The sequence below is a fragment of the Orussus abietinus genome, unplaced genomic scaffold (assembly GCF_000612105.2).
Source record: "Orussus abietinus isolate OABI.00-Male unplaced genomic scaffold, Oabi_2.0 scaffold25, whole genome shotgun sequence".
Lineage (NCBI taxonomy): Eukaryota > Metazoa > Arthropoda > Insecta > Hymenoptera > Orussidae > Orussus > Orussus abietinus.
The window spans coordinates 598,599-618,665 of record NW_019394504.1 but is presented as its reverse complement, the minus strand read 5'-3'; the positions used below and the strand labels follow the sequence as shown (position 1 = coordinate 618,665).

General features: G+C 52.6%; 1 protein-coding gene across 1 annotated transcript in view; it reads right to left on the bottom strand.

The window, feature by feature from the left end:
* Positions 1 to 15,862, bottom strand: part of LOC105697507 — a 198,259-nt gene extending 182,397 nt beyond the window's left edge. Inside the window, exon 1 of the mRNA XM_012420866.1 lies at positions 15,788 to 15,862. Coding sequence (XP_012276289.1) covers positions 15,788 to 15,815 — 28 coding nt within the window. The 5' untranslated portion in view covers positions 15,816 to 15,862. The remainder of the gene's footprint in view (positions 1 to 15,787) is intronic.
* Positions 15,863 to 20,067: the final 4,205 nt, after the last annotated feature.

The window sequence follows — 20,067 nt, the reverse complement described above, 5'->3', positions numbered from 1 at the left end:
AAAGGGAAAGAAAAGAATTGGAGTGCAGCGCGAGGGGACCTTGCACGCGGTTGAGTCACCGCAATGGCGGCGTTCGCGGAACGCGTCGGTTCGGCCCCGTGTTCGCGGTACCAACAATGCGGCCATATCAACCTTGTAATTTTCGCCCCCGAATTGTCGCGACCCTCTTATAACTCGGCATTATTTTATCGCCCCCGTGCGTGGTGCTTCCGTGCGGAAGCGAAGTGCGTTTATCGTACAAAGGGCCAATATGGCCGCCGGTCACGAAATCGGGGAGTTGCCCGGCGTGCCTTATTCATGCGACGTATAAATTGTGGAGATACGATCGGCCGGCCTTTTTTCAATTTTCTGACTCTATCGCGAACGAACTCCGACTGTTTGCCTCCTTGAAACCCATATCTCAGAGTCACGTAAAAATGCACTATCTGACGGTCGACATTCTTCGAGTGGTTATTCACCCCGGGTTCGAAGGCGTCTCCGCTTGTTTCTCCGCTCGTGGGGCGTATTATACTCGCGATAACAATTTATTATCGGCGATTATTACCATCCGGCAATTTCACGCGTTTATTTTCGCTCCGCGGAAGCGCAAAATGTTGCAGACATTAGCCCCGGCGGAGCCAAGATGGCGGCCGGTCACGGATTCGCCCGTCTATTCGGAGGATCATTGAAGTCGGTGGTCCGCAGTAAAGAATCCTCTTTATGATTCCGGGCTTCAACTTTGGCTCCGGTACGGAAACTCGGGTCGATCGCCATCCTCGATCGAGTTAATCGCCGGGACGTCTACGCTTTATCGCCGTCGCGGATTGGCTTTCTTTGGTTCATGAGCAATGCGCGAAGGACGTTTCTAACTTCCCACTTTTCATCCCCGAAGACATACTCCCACGCGAATGGCCGGCGTCTTCGAAAGTTTTAAATTAAAAGCCCGAAATATCGAGGACTCCTCGCAAACCCACCAGGACGCTCCTCCGGAAATTCAATTCGAACGTCCAAGAGGGTCGATTAAATATCAAAGTAATATTTCCGAAGGTCGTTATCGGTATTCCTCCGAGTCGCGAGAAAGACACTTTTTCCCTGGACCAAAATGGCGGACTCGAAAGGAGCGCGTCGCATATAAAGAACCCGCTTTACGATTTTGGAATCCGACTTCGATATGAAAACTCGAGTCGATCGCCATTAATCGACGGGATTAATCGTCCTGGGTTTATCGGAAAGGTGGGAGAGGTCAGGTCGTCCCGAGTGGCCGTGAGGGACGCATTTTCAAGGATAATCCTCGCGTATACAGACGTTACCTCTTTGCGTCGATTTTTCCTTGGCCTTTCGGAGAACGCTCTCAGGAGGAGGTCGTGCGTAGGATCGCGCCGAAGAACGCGGTAAGATCGCGCGGTAAGGACGCGGCCGGGACGATAGGACGTAAATATACCTCTTTATGGTTCCGAAGGTTCCATCACCGGCGAATAAGAAGGGACCTGCGGAGGATCCGCCATTAATTGAGAACTAACTTTACAGGCCGACCGCGGACCACGCCGATCCGATACCTCTGATTTACGCTCCAATTGGTTACTAAGTAATACTTTCCTCTCCGGCTGCACCGACTGCTACATTCTTATCTCCTTTGTGCAACACCCCGTGGCCTTTCCTGGCGAGAGGGGACATTCGAGCGCGAACTCACGACCGAATCACCGGAGATCTCGCCCGAGAACATTGTCCCGCCTTAAAATCCGCCTCGACCTCCGCAATCGGAATATCTGAATAAATATCGAAGATCGAGGAGCGTCCGAAAAGTGAGAAAATCGAAGGTGGTACCGTCCAGTTCCAGGAGCTGGGTGGGGTACTAGGCGTTGGCCTCCCGTGGAATCTCCGGTGCATCAGCCGATGCGCCGAGTTTACGGAATCGCGCAGATAACGTAATGGGCTCCTCCCAATTTATGGTGAACGCAGGGTGAGGGGGAGAAATGTGGAAAAAAAAAAACCGGAGACGTAACCGCGCCGGTCTAATCGTGGAAATTGGCGCGCGGACCAAACGGGCGAGCCGGAATTGCCAAAGCTAACGTCACAGCCTAAATTCACGGAGTGGGAGGTGGACCCAATCAGAGATCGAGCCGAAGTGTAATCGATTCCTCGCATCGGCTGGTTAATTATCTTTTTACGGAATCTAACTCGCCGGGGATAATTCCGGAATGCCGGGCGCGTCGATCGTTCCCCATTATTTTATTTCCGTTTTTGTCCTCCTTCTCGAGGGAGGGAAAATCCCAGGAATTCTGCGAGGGAACGAGCTCGGAAATCCCGAAAAAATTAAATTTCCGAAAAATTGAAGGGCGGCCCAGGCCGAGGATTAATCCCCTGGCAATTCCTTCGTCCTCCTCCTGGCAGGTTAGGAATCCGATTTACGAAAGTTAGATAAATCGCCGGCGACTTGGCGAAATTAATGCGAAGTACCCCCGCATAGGTTATAAAGGAGGAATAAGCTTCGCCGTCGTCGTCCGGCCCTCGGCAATTCAATTTCCTGAAAGTCCGTCGACTGGCAGGGAAAAATAAGAGACGAGTAGCCGCCTAGGAACGATCCGAGGAAGAGACCCCTCGGGGATATAAGTGCTCCTATCTACTTACCGGGAGAGACAAGTTTTATTTCGCACGAAAACAGTTTATTTAAATATGCACTCCAGGGCCACGTTTCGGATGAGCTCCCAGGAAAAGAAATACCTCCTCTCGCACATTACCTATAATCTAATTTAAACCTTTTCTGCAGTCGACGAAAATCCTCCTCCCCCAAATCGTAACGTAAATGAAATGTCCACCATTGCGTTTGACAAGGTTAAGTCGACAAAGTGGCTATTCGATATTTTTTTTTGCATTCTTCCGCCCGTTGTATAACAGACCTGGCCGAGCAACCCTTTTGGCATTCCCCGAAACCCCGGAGAACTTCAAACGGGTACGCTAATTTAGTCAAAGGTATTCCGAAACTTCCGTTACCATCCCCGGGCCTGCTGACCCTTCGGTCCCGTAATGTTTTTTTTTTCTTTTCCCCCGAGAAAAAAGAAAAGCTCCGGCGAATTCCCTCTCGCCTTCTTAAACCTCCTCCAGGGACGGGAAGCAAAAAAGGGGTCAGCGGTTTTTGCTGGACCTTTTATAAAAGGGCCCCTTCCCGTTCCAAGTCTGCAACTCGTGGACCATTTCCTTACTGGAAAAGAAATCTAAGCCTGGACTGGAAACCTTACCAAATGTCGCCGTAATTCCGACCGAGTCTCGTTAACGCAGGGGATGGTTAATTAAAATTTACTCGGGTTCCAGGAATTAATGCCGAATATTCTATGGATTTTCATTTACTGCCGATCCGCAGGAGCTGGAAGTGCCTGCAGATTGAGTAATCTTCGGTGCATACAGGGTTAACGAAATGCCAAAGGGGTGCGCGCGCTTCCCCTGCAAACGAGATGATACGACAGGAAGGGGTGGGTCGGTGCTTTCGGGGCGAGGGAAGGGGAGGGAAAATGGAAAGTTTACCCGATCTCCAGAAAAACGGGGGGTGGGCGTCGCTCGGAATCAGCCCTATAAATAAAGGGGTGGGCCGCCCTGATGGAGCCGATCGAAGGGCCGACCGGTGAGTATTATCGTAGATTGGATCCCAGGCACGCCGGGGCCAATTCGGGAAAAGGGAGGGAAAAATACGGAAAACTCGGAAAAGGAAAGAGGATCCCGGAGAATGGCACCGATCGTTCCTTTTCTTCCTGGCTCCGTCTCGGGGTAGTCGAGCGTGAAAGCTGCGACGTCCTTCGGGATTCGTATTTACTGACGACGCGACTTGAAAGTTTATATCTCCGGGTAGAAAATGAATCGCCGCATATAAGAGGAAAATTCCCCACCGAGGGAATTGACTTTCGGGTGGTATCAAAAAATTCCCTCGGGGAAAAAATTCGTAAATCTGGGAATAATAGAGGTGGCTGTTGTAAATTTTTCAGATAATTTTTCTGCCGATTAATTTCTTGTATTTTTGGACTTCGTGCTGGAAGGAGACCCTGGTAAATGAGGAAACGCGAGGACTCGGAATAATAAGAGGGTCTATCGAAACGACGAGGGTGGTTCCTTTTCCTCGTAGCTCCTTCTCCGGGAAGTCGAGCATGAAAGCTGCGATGTCCCCAGGGCCTGGAGCTCGTATTCCTCCCTGGTCCGTGGTTTAGTTTAGATGCATCCCCGTGTACATATACATGGAATGGAGACCCAGAGACCTGGCTGGTTACAACGCGGTCCAACTGCGTTCGTGGGAGTAAATTTCGCGGAGCGAGCAGAGTCGCGCGTTCGCCATAAAACTCGAGCGGTGACGTCTTTTGGCCCTTGGTTCCTGGGAACCCTGGCCATCTCGTCGCCCCGGAACCAGGGTTGGCCCCATTTTGTCCAAAATGGAGGAAAAACCATGGAAGCGAGACCGTGGAAATCCAAGCCCAACGCGAAATGCAGGGATTCTTTCCTACGGCGACATTCGCCAACTGATTGCTTCCCTTTTTCTACGAAAAAAAAAAACAAAAGAATTCCCAGCACTCGTAAAAAATGATTTCACTTTATATCGAACAATGTCAGGCGCGGTTTTCTTTTTTCGTATTTCGGAATTAACCGCGCCGCGGGTTTCCTGACCGACGAGGCAATTAATATTAAATATCTGCCAGCTGTAAATAGGATCTCCCGCCGGACGCGTTTCCAGCATCAGCGAAACATTTTGACCGTTTATTAATGGCCGCTCCTGGGCCGATGAAAAAATCTATACGTTAATGAATATCGACGCCAGTTTATTGCCAAGGGAGACATAAATTAGAATTATATAAGTTGGTTTTTTTAAGCCGACCTCGGGCCGGCCATTGATGTCAGAAAAAGTCGGCGTCTATTCTCGGGCAACATTGATACAACCATAATCGTCAATTTCGCGGGACGCCCATTTAAGAATGGGCCCGAAATCGCGGGGCAGACGTACGCGATCGCATTCTTTTCTTAACGAGGACCATCTAACGCAATCAAGAAGGTGTCTTTTAGCAAGCAACATTGTATACATTCTCTAGAGGGGCCATAAACGAATCAATTGCCTTAGCATTGGCTCTACTTGAAACCGTAGCAACCCTTTGAACCGGGCAGCACCGGACGCGAGCCATCAGTCTTCATTGGACGTAGGACTAACGAGGAATAGGCGGTAGCAAATATTTATACAAGTGGTTAATTCCATCCCCGGTAATTTTTTCATCTACCTACGTGCATCGTCTTAATATCCCAGCGGCCTAAAAAATAAATATTGAAACACAGGCGGGAATATGAAATTCTTACGCCGTTAGGAAAGTGGACGTGCGCGCGGCGCGGGGGGGAGCCTTGCAAATTTTATGAAAATTACTTTCCGGGAGATTCATCGAGTCCCGAGGAATGATGAGCGACTTCCTTTGTACGTAGGAATTGTTCCGAGAACCTCGGGATCGTCCTTGTGACCGATCACGCACGGCTCGATCGTCAGGAGATCAAAAGACAATGTCAACGAACGCATCGCGAGTGCGTCTCCGCGCCGCGCGCGTAGACCGTCGCGCGTAAATCCCGCGCGGGGCTCTTTTAATTATCCAATCGCAGTAAATCAAGGCCCGAGCCGGCTTTTCGTAATTAACCGTAATAATAAATCACGCGCGCGAGGCGCGATACCGCAATTTATACCCGGGATCGCGCTACCGGTGAGGCTGCGTCGAGTTTTTCGCAGCGCAGGGGAAAAGTACCCACGTGACGACGCGACGAAACCTCTCTGAAATTAATATGAAGAAATTGTATCAAGTGACGAGAAATAAGTATTATGGAATTCCGTCGGGATTATATCGACTCGGTCCTTGGCCAAGTTGCAGGTATCCCGCTCGTTCGCGTCCTCGCGAAGGACCTGATAATGTGCAGCGTGCATATACACCTCGGCTTACGAGCGGCGCAGCATCCGCCCGCGTTATCTCCTGGACCGATATCGAGCGCCGTCATTAGACGCCGGGGTAAAATTACGAGACTGTCGCACTTAGACAAAAGATAGCGCCGAAATGCGAGCAAGGCTCGATATATCGAAGATGACGACGAAGGTGCTAGCGGCTAACGAGCAGCGACCGAAGCGCGGCGCCATCTGCGGACGGAGCGCGAAGCAGAGCTTCCGCAGCTGCCGCCGCCATTGCTGGTGTCCGGGGAAGGAGACAAGAAAGGGTCCTTCGACGTATTCGTAAAATCTACTTCGACTAATTCCACGCCGGGGGAGGCATAATTAAAAGGGGGCCTTAAACATTGTACGCCTCCCCGTAAAACGAAGGTCCTTTTTATCCTCCCCCAAGTGGAGTAAAGAAAAGGAAGGATTGACGGAAACATGGAGAGGGAGGAGCAGTAAAAGAAAATTAAATCCACCGGTCCCCGATTCCGTCGCTAAAATCGCGGGATCTGATCATCCTATTTAACAAAAACTAGCCGCTTCCTCCTTTCCGCGGGTCTAATCGATTCCCTACATTTTTTTTTTCTTCTTCTCTTTAACGTCGTTTTTTCTTTTTCTCCTTCCAGCAATCCGCGAGTCGGCCTCCACGTATGCTCGTAGAATTCCGAGTTTTCTATGCATACTTAATGAGAGAAGTTAGCCGCTGACATTTACCCCCCCGGGAAAAAGTGTCCCCTTCTCTGGGTGGGGGACCCGCGGTGGGGGTGGCTCGCAAGCGGAGGAAGCGGAACGCATGCGGCCACCGCTTGGGCACCAGGTAGTACGTACCAACCTGCCAGAGATCTCGACTGGCCTCGAAATGCGACACTCGCGTGCGGCACGCGTGCGCATCCGCGTCCGCCGCATGCGGCCACCACGCGGATAGACCGCGCCGGGCTCGCGGCGCGGCTGGAACTGCTGACGCGGATCCAGTCCGCGTCCTAGCCGCGGTGTCGCACGTATGTACCTACGTGCGGACGATGCGGCAACTCGGTGTTAACTCGGCTTATGTATCTTTTACTCGACGACCGGGAGATGGCTCCCCATTCGAGCTTCCCGAACACCGAGACGGGGATAAAACGCCGCAGCGACCTTATCGATAACGCTTTTCAATTTTTCAAAATAAATGAATATTACATTGACGTCTCCTAGCCGTAATATCGCACGTAAATACATGCGGACGATGCGACAACACGATGTTACCTCAGTCGAGGCAAAACACCGCAGCGACCTTATCGATAATCTTTATCAAATATGGAAAATAAAGGAATATTATATAGATGTCTTCTGGTGTCGCGTGCAGGTGCGGTAAATTTGGAAAATACAGTTGAACTTATTGTCTGCGTTTATATACGTATTATGGCGCGAAACTCTACCGAGTTTCTTAACGATAAGTTCCGTCGACTGATCGCGACGTCCGCCGCTTGCGGCTGCCATAGGTAGATAGATAAGATTTTAATTTAGAGGAAGATTTCTCAAATTCGGAATATTAATTTGTATCGAATTAACGTTAAGTCCCCTCGTTGGATTTTGAGCGTCGACTCGCGGAGGCGGGGGGAGGTTTGCGTAACTCCTTCTCAATACGGTTTATGGTCACTTTAGGTGGCGACCCCGGACACGAGGGTGGAGACGTACCCATGGGTTTTATTACCGGCGGATGACAAGTCGGATTAAATACTTTTGTCATTTTTCCTCAGCCCCGCGCATGGGTGTTTTATACGGCGACCCCGGCCGCGCGGGACGGGGGCTCCCAGTTAATCGTCGAGTTTATCATCGCCCGACGACAAGACGGATGAAACGTACGACTATTTCCCTGGGGCCTCTCGAAATCCCCACCGAGTCGAGGATTTTCCAGCCGGCTCGAAAGCGCGGCGAATTCGGGCGCGCGCGAAAAGAAAAAACGAAACCTCGACATTACTCGGCGATAAATAAACGGGCATAAGTAGTGATTTCTCCAGGCGCTCTCTCTCCCTGATTAATCGCCACCCTGGAACGGAATTATAAATAGGCGTCCTCGAGAGGAATCGAAATGAAACGAGAGGAAATAAAATATAGTAAAAAATCCGTTCCCTTTCAGGACTCGGCTCGCTGACCCGACCTCGTTCCTCGGGGCGAAGTGAGCAATCCAAGAGCGACCCTCTCGGAATCATCGCAATCGGCGAAATGAACCCCAGGGTAAGGTCACTCGCGTCTTCGTCGGACCGTCCTAACCGGCCCGAGGAGGCCACGGTGCCCGACGTAGGGCGCAGGGCCCGAGGTGGGGGTTTATGGGTTTGCATCCTATGTGCTCCGCCGTATCTCCGGTTATAGCTCCTCGACGAAACCCGGGTATAACCCCCTGCCACCCCCGGGCCGTCTTCCGGGCGATGGGTATAGGTAACTCGCGTCTCCGGGGGCTGATCCACGGAAGTTGTGCAACCGGCCGGGCGCGGCGCGCAGGTCGCAGGGCGCTGCAACGACGCCTCCTAGTGGCCCTTCGTAAAAGGCGCATTTTAGCGAAATTGAGTTTTCCGCGGAGCCCCTTTTCCCCCCCTCCTTCTCGCCCTGCACCTTTGCCCTCTCTCTCGCCCCCTACCAAGAGGTATCCTGAGCAAGAGCGTAACGAAGTAGGGCACCCCTCCTACCCGAGGGCTTTCGTTTCGTTTCGTTTATCCCGGTTTCGCTTATCCACGCTTCTTTGTGGCCGCTCTTCGGTTTCGTCCCGTTGGCGCGGAATCGAGGAGGAACGCGAAGACGCGATTTCGGCCCGAGGAAGGTGGCCCTCATTGCTCGTCCCTTCGGGGAAATTAATCCCGGGACCTCGGCGGGGCATGTGAAATTACTCGTCACCAGTAACTGCGGTAAAGGTCCTTGAAATCCCATGGGGCTTCCGAGCCATCGAACGCGCGTTCTCCAGTCTACGTTGCATATTGCGACACCCCGGGGTTAGTTGCAACCTTTTAACACTTTATATGCAAACCAATCCAACACGCACGAGGCGTTCCCCGGATATTATTAATGACGTCTATTGGACGTCAAGTAAGCATGTACCGTTGAGAAACTTATGATACATGTCATATACTATGTCTCTATTTTTCGGAGGTAGAACTCGATGCAAGATAGAATGTTTTTAATGTCCGTCCTGATTGGCGTTACGCAAACGCGTATGTCGCTAAAAAATGCCGGGCAAATGAATTCAGGTAAAATTGAAAAAAAAAAACATTAAATATGGTGTATGCAGAATTTCGTTCTCGGACGTTAACGGCGTGCGTTACACGTGTCAATTAGTGGAGGTATGGGTGCAGGGGATTTTGAGTTATGCTACGTATCGATGCAAGAATGTCGTTGCAGTCTTCCGCGGGAAATGCACGCATGTGCCCGGGCAGGAACGGTCGCACCCACGTGTGCACCTACGACTGGTCGAGCCTGACTTGCACCCGGTGCACGTCGGTGCACTCAATGCACGTAGCTGCACTCGGTGCGCGTCTCGGTCTATTGCGCGTGCACCGTCACAATCATGAAATACTGCGACCCGCCGCAAGTGCAACGTATGCAGCGAACCGGTCCCGCGCATAAAATTACACCTGACGTGGAAAAAGTTCGACGTCTCGGGGTAACCTCGGAGTAGATACGGCCCGTGGAGTAAAATACACTTGGCAAGCCCCGAATATTCAAATTCAATTACCGGCAGAAACGTCGAAGGGGGGAAGTGCAATATACCCTCGGTGCAGGAATTAAAGGGCAAGCGGGATATACCAGGGTTTACGAAGTGCATCGTAGGAGATGCAACGACAATTTACGGGTTTATTTAATCCAGACCTTAGATTAAAATTAACCGCAGGCTATATTACATTAACAAGTTCCCGGGTGCTCCATTATTACCGATAAAACTTCTCCCGATGCAAGTCGCCGCATAATTCGCGAAACGTCGGTATTCAGAGCCTTCGGTTAATTAAAATCTTCAGGTTATTTAAATTCCGTTCTCCAAAACTCTTCGACATCCCGCGGAGAGTCGATGGCGGAGGTTCTATCGCGCTCCCTTTAATGGATTCGTAACCAACCGAGGGTTTACAGGTGCGCGACGTTGTACTATTTATTGCAGGTTACCCCGTCCCCGGGGAGGACCGAATCATGCGCGCAAAGGGCGACTCGCCAAGGACATGGGGAAAGAGGAAGCGATTGTACCGAAACGACGGGCGGTGCGCGATAAGGGAGGCGGCGAGTCCGGCCCCCGCCGCGGGGCGCGCTGGCGTCGCTCCTCTCGGGTAGCCACACGGTCGGTAAAGCAGGACTCGCTCGCCTTACCGACGAGGGATGATCCGCGCGCCCTCCCTCTCGCCCTTCTTACCGCCGCCGACCCTCCGGAAACTCCACACACATCCTTCTCAGCACCACTATAATACGCAATCAGAAATAATAAAAGTGAAATATCCAAAAACGTTCCTCAGCCACCAAGTAGGTCAAAATAGGCAAAACTACCCTATTAACAAAAAGGAATCCAACACCTGATTATAGCGACCTAGGAAATTTGTCACAAACATTTTTCTTAGTTCCAACAAAGACTGTACACATTGCGTTACGATTATTTTCCATTTCTATCTCTCGTTCCTCTCGTTTCTTTTAGCAGGGAGTTCAAGGGAGACCAGGAGCATCCTGACGAAGGGACGGTGAAAATCGCGCAGGATCGCGACCCGTCCGACACCTGGGTGCAGGCGAAATGCCACCTGACGCGCGGGAGCGCCACCAGAGTCCGTCTCGGCGCTGGAGGGGAGTCGAAGGTCGGCGGGTAGTGGGGGGTCGGCGGAGGGGGAACGACGGCGGACGGCAGCCATGATGCCGCGCGCGCCAATCAGCGGCGTCCCCTCGAGAGCGGAGGCATCATGGCGGCGCGGCGCCGCCCCGCGTGAACCTCCGAAAGCGTTACGCTTATTGGACATGCGGGCGTTAAAAGTTTATCGCGGCCGAGGCAGTTACGCCCGTCCGGCCCCACTCCGCCCGGGCGGAGCGCTCGTAAAGCTGGCGGCCGGGCTCGGCGTTCTGGTCGACGCCCTTCGAACTCCTGCCGGTCGAAAGACCGACGGTCCTTTTCGAAATAAGCGCGGGAAAACCGGCGAGAACCCTAACCTCCGAAAATCCGAGGAAATCCCGCGAAATTTTCGGGACTTCAAGTTGATATAAGTACTTCACTATAACCGCCGCAACTTGAAACGCACTTTATTTCAATTCGAATGTTTATGGAGGTTATTTGGAATTTTCGAAATTACCGTGGAATAACTGGCGAGAACCCTAACCTCCGAAAATCCGAGGAAATCGTGGCAAATTTTCAGGACTTCAAGTTGATATAAGTACTTCACGTTGACCGCCGCATCTTGAAACGCACTTTATTTCATCTCGAATGTTTATAGAAGTTATTTGAAATTTTCGAAATTACTGTGGGATAACTGGCGAGAACCCTAACCTCCGAAAATCCGAGGAAATCCCGGGAAATTTTCGGAACCTCAAGTTGATATAAGTACTCCACGTTGACCGCCGCATCTTGAAACGCACTTTATTTCATCTCAAATGTTTACGAAGGTTATTTGGAATTTTTTCCTGTTCCGGGATCGTTTTTTCCCTCCCAGGGACGAAGATCGTCGCTCGATTCATCGCGCGGCCGTTATACCGTCTCTGTCTTATGCATTCGCCCTCCGAATTTGCATCGAAAAATCCACCGCAATTCTCTCTCGAATTTACTCGCCCATTATTGAGAGTTGGCAGAGCGGACGTGGTTGGAATATTGTTATTACTCGACTGTCATTAAGGCGAATCGAGCCCGCGATGTGTGACAACTGTCAGCTGTAAAGTGTCGTTTTATGGGACGTTCAGGGTACCTCATAAGTGGTTTCGCCGCAGTTTTCGGGAACGTTTCGCCGGTATATTCCAGGCGCATCTCTCGAGGCGCATCCTTGTGAAATATTGGCCAAAAAATCTCGAGGCTTACTTTTCGATACGAAGAAAAAAGAATAAAATATACCTACGTCCTACAAGTCGGGTGATATTATTTTTAATCGTTCCTTCCCCTGTCCTTCTTTAGACCCCCTGTCCGTCGCGGTGACGTTCTCACCTTTCAGAAATTTTCCACGGAACACCTTCAAGGTCGACTTGGTCGCCAAGTGGAATAACTAATATTATTATGTCAGCAGGTTGTAACTGTTACTGCACGGGTAATTACTGGTCAAGCACACATGCGCTATGAGAAATGGTCCAAGCGGCGCAAGACAACTGCCTCGCTTGCACCGTTAAAGTGTCCGCAACAAAATTTAATGCAACTGCGCTGAAAGTTATATAGTATATTATATCACACTTTTTGAGTCCCCGCGCACAGTCGGGTGAACATCGAGTTTCGGTCCAGGTAACGTGGAAACGAAAAAATCCACCTGCGGATAATAATAAATGTCCCGGCCAGCCGTGGGAAAGTATCTAATTCGACGTTTAAATTTACAATCGATACGGCTAAATTAACTCGACGGGAGGTTTTCTCCTTATCAGCCCGACGTTAACTGGATTTACATGCGTACAAATTCCCGGCATCGAGATCGCTTATTTTCCGGCGCGATCGGGCCGCAAGTAATGCATTTATACGGGTACCTATAGGTACACCTTTCATTGCCCAGGCCGGGGGTAATTACTCCCGCGAAACAACGCATCAATCTCGCTTAATCTCCGATTGTTGATAACTGCCGTCGATTAAACCCGCGGTACACGACCTAGACAACCATTCGGCCTCTCCGTGTGCGGAGAAAGATGCAATCTGAGCGCAGGCGCTTAAGCCGCATTGTAAATTAAGCCCGACTCTAACGCCACCGTTTGTGCGCGTGCAAGGTGCGCCTTGTACTTTCGCGTAAGGGGGAATTACACCTCGTCGGGAATGATAGATCTTTTGGGGCTTTAATGAAAAAGAAAGTGCCACCGACAGGGCCGTGCGGCCTCCACCGGGGCGAATGCAGCTGCACCTGCAGCGGGCTGAGCCTCCGCGCGAGGCAACGCGCGGATGCGGTAGCTCCCGGCTAAATAATTTATTAAGCAACTAAAACGTCATAGGGGAGGAAGGGGTCCTGGGTCCAAGATGGCGGGAAAATCGGCCCGATGGATCGCCTCGTTACGATGCACTCCCGAGGGTAATTAAGCGGTAAGTACTTCGGAAGTCGAGGGGTCTCCCAAGTCGACGCCATGAGTGCAATTAAAGTGTCAACTATTCCATGGACGGCTCGCTTTGTGGGAGCCCGCCCTGTCAGGGGCACCATGCTTTCACGTGGGGATAAACAGATGTAGGAAGTGCAGCTACGAGTACTTGTAGCTGCATTACCGCGCTACTGTGTCGCTGCGACCCGGGAATTTCCACGAGGATACCTGTAGGTTTAATGGGGGAGCCCACGTTGCAGGTAACGGGGAGAAACGCGTGTCGTGTCGATTGGAGCAAGGACAGGAACAACGTGGCGCGGAGGTTCTGGAAAATCCATCGGGATTTATATTTTCCTCGGATGCCTGGAATCATTCAAAATACCCGGTATCCGTATTCTGCATGCCTAGACTGAAACAAGTGATTAAACCGATGAGGAACACCGAGGTAAACGGTTCGCTTTTATGGGCCCCGATACCATCGAGAACGTTGTGCCGAACATTGCGGCGAACGTGTAATCAGATCTGGGAAATTCTAGGGTTCTCGTAATGCCCCATTGCGGGGAATAACTACTCGCTCCTCGACTCGAGGAATATCCTTTTTTGACGGAGGAGTCGAGAGTCCATGCTAACTCGGGAATGCCGAAATTGATGTTCCGGAAATTCTCCGGGAATTCGAGCGGTGTTCCGAATTAATTCCGGGCAAGGATCGAACGTGCCGAACATTGCGCTGAACGTGTGATCAGATCTTGGAAATTCTAGGGTTCTCGTAATCTCCCATTGCGGGGAATAACTACTCGCTCCTCAACTAGAAGAATATCCTTTTTTGACGGAGGAGTCGAGAGTCCATGCTGACTCAGGAATGCCGAAATTAATGGCGTAGGGATGTTCAGTAAATTATCTGGGAATTCGAACGGTGTTCCGGATAAATTCCGGGCAAGGATCGCTGCGAGTGCGGGAAATATAATTTAGTGAGGGGTTTTAAATTGTTCACGGGGTCCTTGTGGAATCTGGTACCGTCCAAGATGGCGGCGCAAGGTACCCGCCCGGTCGAGGAGTCCGTAGAAGGCATTGACACGACAATAACCTGCGAATTTTATCCCGGGGCATTGACGTAAGGGCAAACGGTCACGAGGAATGCCAGTGACGTTACTTAGAGCACTGCATTACGGCGTTGGGCAAGTAACTCTCGTTGAGGGATACTCTTTAACGAGGGAGTCGAATGCACGCGAACGCGGCCGACGTCGGGCTCCGCGGGTAAAGACTGTAGTTTTCGAAATTACTGGAGTCATGCACGCCGATGAGGACGAATGTGCGTATCATTACTCAGGACTTGAGATGCGAATTTATGGAGCCGCAACTCATAAAGTCATGCCGAGCCTTGCAGCTCGATCCACGGCCAGCCGAGTAAACAAGGGGGAGGGCCCGAAAATTGATTAAATTAAAATTCACCATTCCTCGGAAATGCCTCGTTAAGAAGTCAGGGAAAAAAAGGAACGGCCGTGGAGGTATCTCCTATTGAAAATTAAATCGTCTTGCGGCTTAAGCGAGGTCCGCACGCGGTACATCCGAGGCGCCTCTAGAGGACGCATGCACGTGCACTCTTGGAGTTCTCACGGTCATGGCGAAATGAGAATTCCTAACGCTCGGCTTAAACGACCTCGAGAGGTGCCTCTTCGGCCTTTCGAGACTCCGCGGATGGAGTTCAGGGGAACGAGCCGCGAATCACACGTTGTACGCGTACATTTTTATCCTCCTTTGTTTCTCCCACCGTCGGTCAAAATGGCCGCTATTACGACTCCCCTTAGTTTCCCCCTACGCTTTCTTCGCATTTTCGAGCGAGCTCGGTCGTTGATACCCGTCTCCAAAAATACCTCCGCTCGTCTTCGAGGCGGACGAATTTTGAAACCGTGTCCTCTTTATCTCTTTAATGTCTTCATCGGTGGAAGCGAGAGATTCTCGAAAATTCCCGGCGGCCGGAACCAAGATGGCCGCCATACGGCGCGAGTCGGCCGCTTTCCTAGCGTCTTCTCGTCTTGGTTTTTCACCTTATCAGGTTCGCGTGCCCAGGCGTCTGGTGTTAATTATTTTTGCAGGCTCGTTATGCACGCACTCGATGACACGCGATAAGCGGACCGCGATGATTAGCGTGCAAGCGAGGCTGACTAACGACTTTCTCGCACGCGTCGTCGCCTGACGTCAGCCATATTGGGCCAGCGGTCTTACGACGAGCAAGCTTATCCACCGATCGCCGAGTAATCTCCGACGAGCTTGTCTCATCCACCAGTATTTACCTCCACTAACGACGAGGTTGGAGAAGAACGGCCCGTTGTGCACCGCGTGCAACTAAAAATGGCGGCCGAGCCAAGGGGCAGAAAAACCGCGCCTCCGCTTTCGTTACGTAACGCGTCAACGAGTAAAAGTTAACGCGGTCTCTCCCTGGGACTCCTTGAAAAGTTTGAAAAGTTCCCCCATTGAGTGACGTTTCATCTTCGTTGTTTATTTAGCCTTTCCGACACCGGGGGATCGTTTAGCGTGCGGTGTAACGGGACCGCAAGCGGTACCGATCGAGGCCGCGGATGCGGCAATGGTGCACTAGGTCAGGGATAGCGAAAAGACGCTACAGCGTCCACACCGTCAGCGAACTACGCGTTTAACCTTCACAAATTCTATCCACTTTCCGTAGAAACGATTACTTACCATTTTCCGCTGCGACAGCGATTGGCATTCGGCGACACGAGAGCACTCCCGCACTTCTGTCAAATAAATGTCCGACCCGAGGGATCGATACGGGGGGAACGATGCGAAATTGAAACCGTCCACGTCCCCGGACGTCCGGATTTACTAATTCTCAGCGAGATGGCGGAGGTTCGAGGGCGAATCCGCGACCGCGACGACCGCTCGCGCTCGCCTCCGGGAGCACTTTGTCGCTTTCGACGTCCTATCATTCGGAGGCTTCGAGTTCCCCCGATTACGAGCTATCTTTATTCCCGGAGCTCCGTTTCATCGTTCGGCAATTGGATCGAACGGTATCGCTCGCGATACGACGAGATACCGCGGTCGCGACATCGGTGCACTAGGTCAGGGACGACGCCTCGTCGGCACGTAAGGAACACTTCTTCCTAGATTCTCAAAGCCGACGATCTCCCTCGGAAGGAAAAATTCCCCAAACCCAGGATAAACCAAAAAACCAGCAGATTTACCCAACCCCGATGCAAGAACATCCCTCACTCAGAGCGTCGCGTCGCCATCGGCGCGATCCCGGCACTCCCGCACAGCAAACGCTATGACCAAAGCCCCATAAAGAAGAGACATTCCTCCGGGAAAAAAATCTCGAAACAGAGGAAGTTCCTCCACCCTCTTAAAACCACGGGATCTAACCCCGGATCTCCCTTACACGATCCGGGAGTGACAGCCGGGAGCGGCCTCGTCCGCTGCGCACTAGGTCAGGGATAGAGGGAGAGGTCGCCGGGGATCCTTGTCCCAATCCCCATGGCCGACGCGGCGTCCCCAGGGGTGCCGCGGCGCGCGAAGCCCCCTCGCCCCGACACTGACTCGCACCCGGAGAAAAATCGACGCCCCCCTCGCTTACTCACCGTTCCTCGCGGCCCTCGACCTCCGGACACTCCCGCACTCGCGGCGGAAACCGCGCATTGGCGCGCCGGCACGCACGGAAGGAAGAGGGAAGATCGCCGGCGAGGGCTCCGCCTGATGCAGTTCGGAGCCCCCGGGGTGTCGGATGCATCGTCCCCGCCGGCGGCGGAGAACGGCGTCGCTCTCGGCCGGGGCCGGGGGCGCGACCATGTGCTCCGCGAGGCTCGCGAGCGTCACTGCGCCTGCGTCCGTAAGTCTGACCCCTACGTCACTCTTCCGTCGTTCCCCCTCGTGCTGCGCGGCTACACGCGAGATGGATACGCCATAAAACCCCGTAGAGTCAACTGTTACAACCCCCGCGCCGGCCGCGTGGGTGGAGGAGCGGCGGCGGCGGCGGTGGGCGTCGGTGGGCGTCGGTGTGCCGACGCGCGGGGATGTGCGTGCGTCGGTATGTGCCCGGAGATTGCAACACCGGTGAGCTTCGTCGCCTTTCCGCCGCCCCCCGGCAAGCGCCCTCTCTCGCTCTCGCTCTTTCTCTTCCTCTTCGCGGCGCCCCCGCCCCGCCCCCGCTCTTTCTCCGTTTCTCTTTCTCACCGCGGCCGGCGGAGGTGCGGGACGTCGCCGAGTCATCTGCGCAGACCGCTCTGCGTGGACGGCTGGGGAGGTCGCCGGGACGAGCGCCCGGACGCACGTCGCCTGGTCCAGGACCACCGGATCTTGGACAAGGAGGCCCGGAAGAAAGGACCTAACCTGCACCAAGGTGCGGGACCCTGGCCGAGGGTCTCTCGAGATTCTCCTCCCCTGACCAGGAAACCATCCTTTCCCCTACTCTCAGGGGTGCCAGTAGTTACCCTTCAGACCTTGATTAATCGTAAGGGTGGACTTTGGAGACACCGCTACTTGCGAGTCCGAGATTAAAGGAATTTCTAATTTAAAGGAATTAAAGGGATGAGCGGGATTGAATCGCGAAATTTTTCGGTGACCAAGATTTTCATCGTCGGTGAGTTTAACGTCGGGGGTTATTTATGGGTGTAGGGTGCTTTCGCGGGGGTTCTGGACCCTGGAGAAGGTATTACGTACTTAGTCCGCGGAGTTGAATAACCCGGCATGGTGGAGGTGCGGAACGTCGGCGAGTCGTCTGCAGAAGGCGAAGAGAGTAGATGGAAGGATGGAGTTTCGGAGTTGATGGGTCGTCGGGACGCCCGGATGCGCCCGGGCGGATGCGAGCGCGTCCGAGGGACTCTTTGTTGTCCCTGCTGGAAAAGGGTGCGGCCGCTGCCAGGAAAAATTAAATATAGTCGCCTTATGAAGTGCTTTTGAAGTTTATGAAACGCCACCTCGAGATCGTAAGGAGACTTCCGGTTATTTTTAGCCCCGGGGATATGGACTCCGGGGCGATGCGCTGGAAAACAATTTATAATAACCATCAACGTCGGCCTAGCCGCCCCTTGTACAAGTTAGAATACAGGAAACCGTGTCGTCTTAAGCCCTGATTTGTAGCTACAAATGGCTGATCCGTAAGTTGCCTTAGATCGGGTATATTAATTATCTGGACCGGGGTTAAAAATACCCCTTGATTATTATTCACGTGGAATTTAAATCCCGATGGCTTACCTCTTCGGAATGAATAATCCGATCTCGGGGGATAACTTCAGCACGAGCGATACAATGTATACCAAGTATGAATGTTCGGTAGCATGACTTGCCCGAGACCGCGAAACGTCCACCTTCAAGGTCCACTCGTGTCCTTCGAGGATCTTATGTCGGGCATGATTTGTGCGGAATAACCGCCTCGGCATGACAAGAGGCTCCCAAGACACCGTGTCGAATGCCTGCCGACATAACCTATCCCGTACCTCAGACTACATACCCACTGAGCTCCCTTCAAAGTCGGCAGCACGACGCGTAGTGGCCTAACCAGTTCCCGAACCTCTAGGAAAGGTCGCATAACGGCGTCCATTTGACGTTTCCACAACCTTGACCAAAATTCAACCCATCCCCGACCCATGAGATCAGCAGAAGACGCTGCGACCAATTCCACCAGGTCCCACCGCCCTAGTAAAACGTATCGCGGAAGTTATTTGACGTTTCCATAACTAAACCCAGAATTTAATCTACCCCATCGCCAGGCCATCCACGAGGTCTGCAGAAGACATCGTTGTGGGGGATTCCGCTTGGTCCCTTCCGAAGAGGACGCGTCATGGCGGCCATCGAGGTCCCACGGACTCAAAACGCCCAAGACAAAGAGTCCCGGAGGAAAGGGAAGAGTTCGAAGGGGCTCCGCCAGGATTCCTGGAAGCCTTTCCTCGATTCATATTCATATTATCGCGCGCCTAACCGCGCGGCGAGATCCACCAACAAGTGGAAGCGGACGGCGAGAGAATGCCGTATCGCGGTCCGCGGCAGTTTGCATAAGATATGCGCGCGATAAGAGCATAAATTCTTCGTGGCCGGCATAAACGTTACAAAGTCATGCCGACGAGCCCTCGAAGAAGGGACGCCCCGCGTCGCGGACCTCTAGCTCTTCGGGTCCGCCTTGCGGAACGCAAAGCGGCCGGTCCGGCCATGGCGCTCGCGGCACGCAACGCCGCGGCCCAAATTGAGCTCTCCGCAATTACCTGGACAGGTGGCGTGGGCGGAACGGGAACAAACGGAGCTTACGTCACGGTTGCCCTCGGCGAACAAATGCATCCAGGAGGCGAGCCTAACGCGAGAGAAAAGCAGCGGAACGTTTGGGTGCCCGCGAAAAAACCCGCCCGGTGGCGGAAATAATTCATCGCTGCGAGCCGCCATCTTAGGAAATTAGGGTGGATGTTGCGTCAGCCACGCGTTCGGTGTTTTTTTGCGATTTTCGCGACAAACTCAATGCACGGGGGTCTTTGCAAGTCATTCACCGAATGGCTCGTCATTGGACATGGTTTTTAGGAATCTCGTGCGGCTTCATGACTGGAGAAGAAATTGGAGAAATTGCGCAACGGTCGACTGAATGACGGAAGCTGCGCGAGACGAGGATCGCTGAGTGGGTTCTGCCATGAACGACGGACATTCTCGAGAAGCGGTCCAAAGAAGAGTCCTGGAGCTCGAACGTTCTCCAAGGGTGAAGAAGAGGCCAAGTCCGGCCCAGCTCTGATGATGCCAGGCCGAACTGCAATTACCTGGACAGGTGGCGTAGGCGTAACGGGAACAAAGAGACGTTGCGTCACTTCTGCACCCAGCCTCGAGATGATTTCTCGGGCTGCAAGAAAGAACCCTTGCGAAAGCCGGTCTGGTTTTTCGGAGACCTTTCGAAGCCTTGGCACCTCCGTCTTGAATTTCTCCTCGATACCTACTTCCGCAATTACAAAGAATAGAGGGTTTCCTACCCAGCCACATTAATTCCTGTTATG